The following is a 13,437-nucleotide window of genomic DNA, read 5'->3' on the forward strand; positions in this document are numbered from 1 at the left end:
GAGATGATAGTGTTAAGCTGGAGAGATCAATTTTATAAACAGTCAATTTATGATAAATCTTTCCCCATAGTTAAAATTGTGTTTTTTTTTTTTTTTTAAGATTTATTTATTTATTCATTCAGAGAGAGATGCAGAGACACGGGCAGAGGGAGAAGCAGGCTCCATGCAGGGAGCCCGACATGGGACTCGATCCTGGGTCTCCAGGATCACACCCTCGGCTGCAGGCGGTGCTAAACCACTGTGCTGCTGTGGCTGCCCTTACAATTGGTTTCTTTGTATACATATATGTATGTTACAGGTGGAAAATGTTGAGAGATTCCTTGCACTAAATGTACAGAATATACTTGAGGACTCTTCGAATTGTCTCTTATGATCCATTGTTTTGTTTTGTTTTGTTTTATTTCTATCTTAATCTGTGCCTGTCCCATTGATTTCTAATTACTGGATGCTTATAGTGCATCTGGTATATAATAAGATAAGTTTGCCCTTATTATTCTTCACTTTTGAAATTTTCTTAGGGGTTTACCTTTTTTTGTGACTTTTTTTCCCCCATGGGAAAATACGTTAATTTTTTTAAAAAATATGATTTTACATCACTATGTATCTTTAATTGTTGTATTCAAAAACTTCTTGACTGAAAGAGATAAAAGAGACTGGAATATTCATTCTGAAACAGGGATATAATCTCTTTGTAAAGTTATCGTATTACAATTCTGTAGGTTTTTTATCATGAAGTTTACTAGTGACTTGTTTTTAGGGATTGTTCTCTTTAATTTGATTAATTTGGTAAAATTATTACCACACTTTTCTCTTTCCACTAAGTTACTAAATACAAATTATTAGGATGAAATTATATTACTCTGAAAGATATCCTTGGAGTAGTGAGTAGTGTTTCTTCCGACTCTCTGCCCTGATTATCATCCCGTGGGGGAGACCATACGTAGGGTTCAAGTGTCTCACATGTGAATTTTAGGCATCATCAGCTGTCAGTCTCCTGTCCTGCACCTACCATCCCTCTCAGATTTCCTTCATAGTAAAGATCTTTCTCTTTGTGAATTAAGACCGTGTCCTGCTTCATAAACTTTATTCTAGTAGCATAGATAGTGGAAAGCTGGAAGAGAGCCAGAGGCTTCATTTTGAACTTTGGTTTCTGTCGGGTACCCAAAGTCTTGAGGTAGATCACTCTCCTGGAGGTTCCCAAAGTGATCTCCTTAAGGTTCAGCTCTTGCCTCCGAGTTTGGCTGTCAGAGGAGGAAGGTGGAACTAAGTGGATGTGCCAAAACAACAGCAAAACTTAGAATTAGCTTTCCATATATTTATGGCAAAGTAGTGAGGAGGTTTTGTCCCCTGGCCACATAGGCAGTGTGGTGGGAGGCAATTTTCAGTTGGCTGTAAGCTCTTCATACAGTGAGTGTCTCTGGACCATTATAAGCAGTGGCCACATGGCTATTATTAGTCCTGGAGGGTGTGGAGGATTTGTGTGTAGATCTAAGTTGTAAAGCCCCTTTCCGCTTGGTGATTTTGTGTGCTCATGTGTGTGTGTGAATATGTTTAAGCATGTTTAAACATGTAGCTCATCATGAGCTACTCAGACTGTGGTTTGAATGAGCTTTGATGGGCTTTTGCAGTTCCACCAGTAGACATTGCTCATAGACATTGCTGTATTGGGGCATGTGTTATGCACGTTACATAAAGACTTACTAAATAAAGAAATTTGATCAGTGTTGTGTGAAAGACCCACTCCAGAGTTGCATTGTTGGAGGATGCTAGTGGCTGCCTAGAATAAAGGTAGAGGGTAGGGAGGAGTTTGTTGAGCAGAAAGCCAAGCTGGCCTACCCTACTTTGAAAAGGGTTTTTTTTTTTTTTTTTTTTTTTTAAGGGAAGAAAACCACTGATTTTTGTCAGTTATATAACAGATTCAGAGTAATCATGGCTTATTAGCTGTGATCTAACAACTTCTTATAGGTTTGATGGCAGTGTATTGCTATTAGTGTTCTTGCTTTGGTGTATCAAATACTTGAGTATGTCTGCGGAATACCATTTCCTTTTTTACCTGTAAGATGTCAAGAAGGGGAGGTAGGGAGGATGTTTGAGTGGCCTGGATGTTTTTACTTGAAAATGAAAATTTTTTTTCTTGCAGTTGTCAAGTACTGTGCGTTTCAAAGAATTAGAAGTACTTCATAGGATCTGAATGCAGCTGCTAAACTTTCTCCTTCCTTTCTCTCACACAGGTTTCCACTTGAGTGGCACAGTGACAGAACCTGCAATACAATCGGAGCCAGAAACTGTTTGCAACGTGGCCATCAGCTTTGATCGTTGCAAGATTACCTCAGTGACCTGCAGCTGTGGAAACAAGGACATATTTTATTGTGCTCATGTTGTGGCGCTGTCTCTATACCGCATCCGCAAGCCAGAGCAGGTCAAACTCCATCTTCCCATTTCAGAGACTCTCTTTCAAATGAATCGAGACCAACTACAAAAGTTTGTACAGTATTTGATCACAGTGCACCACACGGAAGTTTTGCCAACTGCTCAGAAATTAGCAGATGAAATTCTTTCTCAGAATTCAGAAATCAACCAAGTTCACGGTGAGTTACAGACATTCATTCTGTAGATTTTTTTACTGTGTTCTTTTTCACTTATAAATAAAGTTCTTCTGCATAAAAATGAATTAAATGTGAATCTAGGTCATCAGCATTGCTCTTAGGTAACCAAGAGAGATTTAAAAAGATTTTTTAAATTATTTTTTATTATTGAGGTATAATGGACATAACTGAGAGAGATTTTTTAAATTTAGTTTTGCATTGTAAAACATTCCTTTCAAAGTGTTGTGTGTATTCTGCTAGAATACCAAGCCTTTTGTGCTCAGAAGAATTTCTCATTTAATAAAGCTTGGCTCTTAAACTATTTCATTTGGTAAAATTTCATCAAATACTAGATAAATTAGTTATGGGAAATACTGACTTAGTCATTTAATTCACCTTTTGAGCCTTTGTCAGTAAACTGACTTGCATATACTCCAGATTTTTTTTTCAATTTCTTTTAAAATTTGTTTTCCAAAGTAGGACATTTCTTCCCTCCCTCCCTTCCTCCCTCCCTTCCTCCCTCCCTCCCTCCCTCCCTCCCTCCCTTCCCTCCTTCCCTCCCTCCCTCCCTCCCTCCCCCCTCCCTCCCTCCTCCCTCCCCCCCCCCTCCCTCCCTCCCTCCCTCCCCTCCCTCCCTCCCTCCCTCCCTCCCTCCCTCCCTTCCTTCCTTCCTTCCCTCCCTCCCTCCCTCTTTTAGAAAGGTAGAGAGGGTGATGAGGGAGAGACAGAAGGATAGAATCTTTTTTTTTTTTTTTAAGAGGGGTAGAATCTTAAGCAGACTCCATGCCCAGCACAGAGCCCAACATGGGGCTCAGTCTCACAACCCTGAGATGATGACCTGAGGTGAAATCAAGAGTCGGACACTTAATCATCTGAACTACACAGGCACTCCCAAAGTAGGACATTTCTGTCAGGATGCCTCATAATAAGAAAATAAATTAATTTTAGAAAAATATTACAACTTGTTCAGAGAGAATTTAGGAGATAACTATCATTGTGTATAAGAAATCTCAAAAATGGTTTCTTTTGGATATTTCTACACTGAACACAGTATCTCACTTATTTGTAAACACATTGATCAGCTCCTTATTTTGTACATTGCAAATATGTTGACTTACAAGAATATATGTGCAACTTGTCAGAAATATGCCCACCACCTATTTCATGGGGCACATTAACACAGGATAAATAATATGGTTAAATTATAGGTTGCAGTGCCTTAAAAACATTTAGACATAATTTTTAAAATACTTTAAAATATATGGAAGAACGTAACACAGTGATGACTACGCACCTCTGGAGCCTAACATTTTTCATTTCTTTGGTTATATTGATTTGAGATCTAGGACCAGTCAGTTCTATTTTTTTTAGGTTTCTTCAAAGTCATTAATTGCTTTGGTTAATACAAATGTTTAAGGAAAGCAAGTTTAAAGTTATTTCTTGAAAACTTTTTAAATTGTGAGATAAAACATGTAGAAAAGTGCATAAAATATGAATGCAGATTAATAAAGTGAACCAACATCCAGGTCCCAAAAATAGACTACTCTCTGCACTTGAGAGAGGGTTCCATATATCCCCTATCACAAGCTCCTTTCTCTTCCCCATAGTAACCACTGCCTGGTTTTTATGGTAATCACTTCCATGGTGGTTTGTGTTTTGTTGTTGACATTATTAAACACTAGTTTTAGTTTTACCTGAGTTTAATTCAAATCATGTTTGTAAGATTTATGCTATTGTTTTATGTACCTATAGGTCATTCATTTTCATTGTTCTAGGGCAGCACTGTCCAATAGAAACATAATGTGAGCCACATGTTTGATTTAAAATATTCTAGTAGCCTATTTAAAAAGAGACCAGTAAATCTAATAATGTTTTATATATCTCAATATTCATAAATATGAATGCAACAAAGAATTGACAGTTTATTCTTTTATTCTTTTTTCATATTAAGTCTTTGAAATCTCATGTCTGTTCTATATTTATAGTATATTTCAAACCACAGCATAGTCACAATACAAATACCTAATAGCCACATGTGGCTAGCGGCTACCTTATTGGACAGCACAACTCTAGAAATTCTAGCTAGGAGAACATCACTGTTCGTCCATTCTGCTGTTGATGGATCTTGTTTTGAATAGAGCTACTGTGAACATTCTTTTACAAGTCTCCTGGTGCTGTAAGATACTTTTAAAATGGCTTTTATGTCAGAGGAACATCCATATAGCCATATTTCTTCTAATACTCCCCATGTTAGGCTCAACTTTATTAAAGTGGATAAAGCATTTTACTTGGTAGAGTCTGCCATTGTTAAATAACAGCATTGTAAACAACTGTGGCACAGAAGTACCTTTGACCCACCAAAAGCATATGCACTCAAAGGACTTTTTCAGGTAGGCTCCTGCTCTGTCCTATCACCTGCCTCAATCTTGTGCCTTTGTGAAAATTCAGGCCAGCTAACAGTCATCTCTGAGATTTCTCAGGAGCCTATCTGTGGCTTCTTATTAAATTGTTCAGTGGAGGCAGAAGAATAGGATATATCGTTTCTTTAAACTTTTATGTGTTCTGTTTTTTTCCTGAATAGGGTTATATTATTCTCTGAGTTTCAGTTTAACCAGAGGTCCACATCAACAATCAGTTGTTTGTTCTGCATATGTCTTCCTTGTTCTGAAGAACAGTAGCCCCAGAGTTTCTTATCTAATAGCTTCGAAAATTCATTTCCATGTTGAAATAGTAAGACTAATGAATCAATGTCACTGAAAGTTGGATGCAAGAAAGTGTTCATATCACATTATAGTTCTTTCAGAGTTTCTAAAATTAGAAGAAAAAGTCATCTAAGGAAATAGCAAGGACAGAATGCAGGTTAGCTTTTTAGGCTTAATGTGATTTTCAAATAACTTTGTATGAAAGCAGCTTCACGAGAGCAGGGAACTTGAGCACTTTATCCCACCCGCTTCCTCTTCACTTAATTTGTCATCAGATTCGCTCCTAGCCTGGCAGCGGGCCAATTACATGAGTCCCCTTCCTGCCTTCCATCCTAATGTGACAAGTGGTAAAAAGAAGAGAGGTAGGAAGTAGGCCATGACCTTAAGTGACAGAATGGGGAGTCTGCTCCCTGGAGGGTCTTATTTTAACTGTTAGATTGATGACTTACTAGAGGGTGGGATTAAAAGTGTTTTTGCAGTTATCTGACTACATGATCTCACCAGCTTCCTAACACCTCCAAAGCATTCTCCAGACTGTTAAAGCAGTACTTTTTTTTTGTATGGTCTTTGTGTGTGTGTGTGTGTGTGTGTGTGTGTGTGTGTGTGTTTCCTTTAAGAAGAAAGATGTCCTCTTAAACACAAATATTGGTAAGAGTTAAGTTTTCTTTTAAGGAGAAGAATTACTTTTACTTGGCTATATAAATACAGTCCGGATAGGATTTAGATTTCAGTTATCTTAATAGGTATCTTAGAGACAAAGAAGTTTATCTTATCCAAATCCTTTTTAGAAGAAAATCATAATTTGTAAATAATTACAAACTATGTTGATAACAGTAGGGTTATTTGTTCTACTTGTGAACGCATCCTAATACTTCTTAAGATTCTGTTGGTTGCTTTTCCTTATTACAGTTGACCCTTGAACAACCTGGATTTGAACTGCACAGTTCTTCTTACATCTGGATTTTTTCAGTAATATATGTATCTTGCTGGGGATCCCTGGGTGGTGCAGTGGTTTGGGGCCTGCCTTTGGCCCAGGGCGCGATCCTGGAGACCCGGGATCGAAACCCACATTGGGCTCCCGGTGCATGGAGCCTGCTTCTCCCTCTGCCTATGTCTCTGCCTCTCTCTCTCTCTCTCTCTCTGTGTGACTATCATAAATAAATAAATAAAAATAAAAAAAATATATGTATCTTGCTATAAATGTATTTTCTATTACACATTTTCTTATATTTTCTTTTTCTGTCTTTATGATAAGCATATAGTATATAATACATAAAATACATGTTCATCGCTGTCAACATTATTGGTAAGGCTTCTAGTGAACTGTAGGCTATTAGTAGTTAAGTTTTTGTGCAGCCAAAAGTATATGTGGGGTTGGGCACTGTAGGGTCAGTCTACTCTGAAATATTTTATTTTTACAAGAATTTTATTCTGAGGAATTAAAAGCTTTTTCAAGACAATATCAGGTGCATTATTCCTAACAGTTTCCTTATCAGCTTGGTGTTGCAAGTTTATAATTATAGTAGTTTTGAGAGGAAAAAACTGAAGAGAATGGGTTAGTGACATCCAAGGTCACAGATTCAGTGAAGGTAGTTGGAATATATAGACTTAGTTATTGTAATAGTTCAGTCCTTTTCAGTAGACTTTTTTTTTCTTGCATTTCATTGTGTTTTTATAAAATTTCCCCCACGTAATTTTGATTAGATTATAAAACTAGCTACTGTATGCTAAATAGTGGCTGTAAGATAGTTGATGTTAATGGCTCTCCAAGGAGATTACTGGTTGTAGTTTCGCCTTTTTTTTCAGCAAAATTGTTTGCTTTTGGTTTTATATTCTAATAAAACCACATTCTTAAAAAAAGATGCTGGTATCTTTGCTAACTTCCACATTCTTAAAAAAGATGCTGGTATCTTTGCTAACTACTTCTCTAGAAATTTACTGATTTCCAAGTGCTAGTCCACTCTTAGTTAACTCTGCCTTTTCTGGTCCTTTATGTTTCCTATTAAAGGAGATGTATTATATAGATTGGTAAATCATGGTATAGGGACAGAACATTAAACTTAAAATCTGGGGCCTCTCTCTCTCTCAGTCTGTGACTATGATGAATAAATAAATAAAATTAAAAAAAATAAACTTAAAATCTGAAGGCATAGAGTCCAGTAGTGTCTCTACTTTGTGTTATCTGAGTGGCCTTGAGTCAGACTCATTTTTTCTCATTTAAAATGGTCATGATTTCCTCTAATAGCATTGGGACAATTTTAAGAAGATATACGTGTATAATCATCATCATCATCATAATAATAAAACATAACTGAGTTTACCTCATGTTTGGGATATTAGAAGTACTCAAAGAAGAGAGAAGAAACCAGTTGGGGGATGGATATCAGAGTCAGAAGTCATCTTACTTTCCTCTGACTTTCTGGCATGTTTTTCTTCTCCTTTCTCTCTTCATGTTGTTTAGTGACACCTCCACCCATGAGCTAGCTTGTCCTGGGCACATTACCACAAAGAAAGATAGACTGAGGGAAAGCTGGCATTGGTCCAGACTTGGAGCAGGGTCGGGGAGGGTGTTATTTCAGTGGCCGTTTCACTCCTAGAGCTTGGACCAGTTCCAAAAAGTAGGCTAGACTCTTCCCTGATTTCAGGGTCATCACGTGCCCAGAAATACCATTTCAGTCAGCCAGAAGTAAAAGAGATACGTGCCTGTGTCCGATGCAGTCGACCCATGGCATGTAAGGTCTCTTCCACGTCTGATTTTATGACTTTGGTGGTGATAGTTCTACAGAGACACAGGAGGCATCTAGTATCATGCTGCAAAGGTGCACCTCCTGTAGTTCTACCCATGTGTGCATTTATGTACTGTTCTTTCATCAGACATTTCAATTTGTTTGAGTGTAGTTCTAATAAAACCAACACCATAAATTCCATTCATGCCTGCCAGTCCTGCTTAACTTAGACTCGAAATGCCTCTGTGTCCCAGCCATCTTATATATCAGTCCATTCAGGCTCTCTTAGAGATTCCAAACAAACAAGCAGACCTACTCAGCAGTCCTGTGTTTGTTGTGTAGGTAGCTTATTTTTAGTTGATTGTAAACTCCATCAGGACTGGCTGAAACTATGACTTGTGTATCTTAGTAGCTTCCCTAAGGTCAGTACTTTAGAAACATTAGGTCCTCGGAATTTGTTAAATGAAAAGTATCACTGTCATTTTTCATTCCATTTTGTTCTTAGTGGGAACTTGGAGATTTATTCCTGTACACATGCATGTTCCAAATCTAGCAGTGAGTGACAGTTGGAGTTGTTTGATGGAGGCCTTATGTCACATCTTTCTTCCTTTTTGTTTCCCCGTGGATGGTCGTGTTCATTGTAATTGGGCTTGATTTAGCAACCAGTTTTTACAAGTATCCTACGGAGAGAATTTGGTTATTACAAGCATATTCTTTCTATCATAGAATATTCAGGCATTGACATTTGGTGAAAAAAGGTAAAATCTACTGGTGATTAATACAATTTGCAAATATCTCCTGTAGGAGAGAATTGAATTTGCTCTCCTAAAGTGCAGCAGTGTGATACTTAGAGGAAATGTAAATCAATTATAAAAAAGTATGTTGAAAAAAATAAAATAAAAAAGTATGTTGGGAAAATGTATAGTAGTATAGAATTATATGAAGATGAAAAAACAGATCCTCTTTGGCTCCTTCTCCCATAGCTCCCCTCCTTAGTCTCCAACAGCTCTCTTACCCCCCAAGGCAACTACTGCTGACAGGGTGGTTTGTATTATTTGAGACAGCTTTCTTTATGAAGACACATAGGTAGTTTTTTTAAAAAATTAAAAATATTTTTCTGCATTTTGCCTTTTTTCTCGTAATATATGATGGGTATCTTAGGCTAGTTACAAAACAGCTCTATTACTGTTTTAAATGTTGTATAGTATTCCATAGTATGGGTATATTTAACCATTAACCTACTGAATGATTTTGAAGTTGTTTCTGTTTTTTCACTACCATATGCAGTACTGCTGTACCTATCCTGTGTGTGTGTATGTATGTGTGCACACGTGTTTAAATTTGTGCAAATATTTTTGAATAATAGGTTCTTAGTAATAGAAATGCCAGAACAAGTAGAACATGCATTTTTGAGTAATTATTGCCCAGTTTTCCTCCAAAAATCACTAAGTTTACATTTAAACGGAAACTAGATATTTCTCTAACATGATTTAAAAATTTTTTTTTTAACAAAATTGATGGAATGCACAATCACATACATGACTGTCTTCACATGAAAAAACATTTCACTTCAGCCAAAGTAATCTTAGAACTTAGGTGTCTTAATTTAGAGGAATCACATTTCTGACCCATGAGGAATTTGCTAGGGTAACAACAGAGACAACCGATTTTCTTTTAGCCCAATACCCTTCATTCTTTTTCTTTTCACCTCCAAATCATGCCTTCCCTCACACACTGTAGTCATCTCTGACACTCCTCACTCTCATGCTTTACAAAGAATCGCTACCAGCTGTGATCCGTTTCCTCACCAGTCCTCTGTCCTTTAACTGACCTCACATTTCTCTTCACGTTGGCTCCATGAGCTTGTTCCTGTCTCCTCCACAAATGGGGGAGTTTGTTCCCATCTCCCCCCACAAATTTCTCTCAGTGTGAGACCCTCAGAGTGTTGATGAGCTTAGAAGTTAGCCTAAGCGACAATACCTTTGCTCTCAGCTCTATTACTGGGGTCAGGTAACTGAATCTCTTCAGACATCATTTTTTTAATTTGTAAAACATGGACAAAAAAGAGTACCTGTTTCATAAGGTCAGGAAGGTTAAAGAAGTAAATCTGAATTGTCATTATCACTGACATTGTGAGGAGTCCATTGACATGAGTCTTCAGGGCAGTGGTAGATAGTTGAGGAAAATATTTGTAAGCCGGTTTTTAAACAACATTTTAAAAAATAATCTGAGCAAACTATTCTCGAAGCTTGCAAACATAGATTTAATGAATCTGAAGAGTTTGGGTTATATAAAAATAAGACTTTCTGAGAACTTTGCATTTAAATATTTATGTTTGTGTACTGAGTAATACATTTTTAGCTAAGTTATAGAAAATGACCTACCTGTTATGCACTTCGTGTTTACACTGTGCATTTTTAAATGAGCATGGAGAGTGTTCAAGTGCTTTACTGCTTTTCATCCATATAAAAGACATCATTTCTGTACATGAATAGTTTATTATTGAACTTTTGAGGTAAGTTCACTGATGGTAGGAAATGAGAAAGTCAGATGAGAGGAAAATGATATAGGAGGAGCTATAAACCTTGTGATGGCCTATGTGAATTCCCTTGAGATCTATGCTGTTGACAGTGCTATTTACTTAACCTCTTTGGCAAATGCCAAAGGTGGCTTACTGAGGGAGCACAGCCTAGCACATGCCAGGGCTCCCCCTGTCAGTAGCCTCTGAGATAAAGAAAGAAGATGGGCTGTCTCTAACAGCTCCTGCAGAGGACATCACACTTCTGTCATTGCAGTAACATTATATAGGCTGGCCACAGAGAATGGAAGGTGAGGAAGGATTTGAGTGTTGTAGCTATCACAGAATTGTAAATCGAAATGAAGGCATTAGCCACTACTTTAAAATGAGGGTTTAAGGAAGAATAAAATGAAAATCTTTTTTTTTTTGAGTCTATCACTAAAATTTGCTGCCTTGCCTTTTCCCATCTCGGTGCCTGTGGTTGATGTCAGGATTTTGCCTTCAGCTTGTAAGACAGGTATACTGGTGACTTTGTAAGTCACAGACTTAATGTTTCCTGGCTTTAACAGTGGTCCGTGAAACTTTAGGCAATGGCATTCCTGTAGGCCCCCTAAAAGAGGCTGAATTAATTACTCCTGCAGTGTAGACATTGCCTTGCATTCTGCCTTTATAGACTGAAATTGACCATTTAATTTTAACCAAAAAACCCCCACTTATACATAAATATAAATGGTTAAAGCATTATTTGGATAACTGTATTACTGAAGCAGTTAGGTCACAGTTAAGATGAGGAGGTAAACTAAAGCCTTTCATTTCTTTTTTGTTTGATTTGTTTTCCAGCAGATTAAGAAAAGAAAGCATTAAGTTCTCTATTAGAACCCAAAGCTGTGAATAATTCTACATACCAAACATAGCATAAGCCAGTTGTGAATGTGTCTTGGTTTCTCAGTTTAAAATTTGCAGAATGCTTTGGTGCTGCTTAATGCTTAGACGCAGCTGTTTCCTTGACATGAGACAGATAATTCATTTAGTGTGTTTTAAATATACCTTATTCAGTGCGCTGGAGAGGTGTCTGATGCCTCTGGAGCCTGAATACTTTCCAGTATGAAGATCTACAATGTGCCACCATGCTTAACATTCTCTCCAAATACGGGATCATCCTCCTACCCCCTTGGCAAAGATTCGGATTTAGTATTTCTGAAGTGGTGCCTGGGTATCCATTGTTTTTCACAGTGTGCCTCAGGAATTTTGATATACTCTTAATTTTGAGAATTCCCAGGGTACGGGAGTTTGGTATTGAGGTAAATCAAAACTAAATCAGAAGCAAAGCAAGTAGTAGGCAGAGGAAGCCAAGGACATGGACAGTGGTCCTTCATGTCCACAAATTCACCATTTGCAGTCTTCCTATGATATAGTCATAACCAATGTACAGGGTAAGTGAAATTCACACATCCCTAGCTGGGAATGAGAGACAGTTAAACTGTTGGACATTTTTTTTTTTTTTTAAATCAGATAATTTCACTTTCCCTGAAGGCTTGAAACTTTGTAGAATTAAGCTTTGGTCATAAAATGCTCACAAAGATTAATTATACAGTTGTAAAAGTTATGGCATTTATAATTATAAATATAAATAAGGGTAAAAGATATGATAGGTTTTAAAACACTTTAATGGACCATTTAATTTACATACATAGATTCTAGTTCCTGCCCAACTTGGGGGAATATCTACTACCAGATGTATAAACACATGAATAATGTTTTTCTTTGCATACCTTTCTCAAAGCTAAATGTGAATGTTTGTCTTTGTTTATAGATAACCACTAATAAGTGGAAATAAATTTTGCAAATCTACATTTTATACAAGGCTTAGACAACGCTTACATGCATATAATCAAGACATATTAAGATTTAAATAGTTAAACTAAGGGAGGATGTTTTCTACACACTCCCATGGGAAGATTTCTAATTCTTATCACCTAGTTAATCTTTTATTACTACGTTATAGAATTTTAGGTTTGAGGAAATGGAGGTCTGAGGAGCTTAAGTGATTTGCTGGATGACGTGTAGTTTTCCCACCTGTGCCTAGAACTGAAATCTTGAGAATTCTAATCCAGAATTAGGAACCCCACATATCCTCTCAGCTCATGTGTAGACTTTATTGAATGATTTGCAGTAAAATTTTATCTATGGGCCATTTTCCCTCTGCAGTGTCTCTTCGTTCCCCCCATACTCTTTAAGAAATACGTTAATTCTGACACTAGCTTACCATACTCCTCCTGCCCCCAAAACATAAAACCCTTGGTTTTCTTAACTTGAGAAACATTATTCATGTATTTATGCATTTGCTGTAAATACCTTCCTACACCTAGGCAAGAACAAAAATCTGTATGTGTATAAATTAAATGATCCATTAAAGAAAATTAAAAAGTTATCATATTTAAACAAAAATGGGATAGTGTTTTCAAACCTATTGGATTTTAAGGAAAAAAATGCATTGTATATTTCAAGCCAATTAAAAGTGATTCCAGGATTATTCTTTTTAACATTTTCCTTTTTTAGTATGAACAAAAGTAAGAGGATATTCTGAAGTTTTTAAAATATATCAGTGTTGATCCCTTTGCCATTTTAGGCCAAGGAGAGTGGAATTTTCTCTAAACCGAATTGAAATCTACTTAAAATATTTGAATATTTATGTGCCAAACAGAAAAGTCAAGTCTCAGATGGTTGTGACCCAAGCAGTGAAGGAGGAAGGGTAGCATGCCTTGTACTACAACATAGGACAGTCAGTCCCCATCCAAGTCCTTTGTGGGCAGGATTCCTTGTAGGTCTTGACCCTCAGTCCCCAGTAGAGAATTGAGGGAAATAACCACTGTGAGGATAGAAATTGAATTTATTTAGCTCAGGTT

General features: G+C 37.0%; 1 protein-coding gene across 1 annotated transcript in view; it reads left to right on the plus strand.

The window, feature by feature from the left end:
• Positions 1-13,437, plus strand: part of ZSWIM6 (zinc finger SWIM-type containing 6) — a 194,087-nt gene that overhangs the window by 122,557 nt on the left and 58,093 nt on the right. The window contains exon 2 of the mRNA XM_038530694.1: positions 2,232-2,588. Coding sequence (XP_038386622.1) covers positions 2,232-2,588 — 357 coding nt within the window. The remainder of the gene's footprint in view (positions 1-2,231; positions 2,589-13,437) is intronic.

This window comes from Canis lupus, chromosome 2 (genome assembly GCF_011100685.1).
Source record: "Canis lupus familiaris isolate Mischka breed German Shepherd chromosome 2, alternate assembly UU_Cfam_GSD_1.0, whole genome shotgun sequence".
Taxonomy (NCBI): Eukaryota; Metazoa; Chordata; class Mammalia; order Carnivora; family Canidae; genus Canis; species Canis lupus.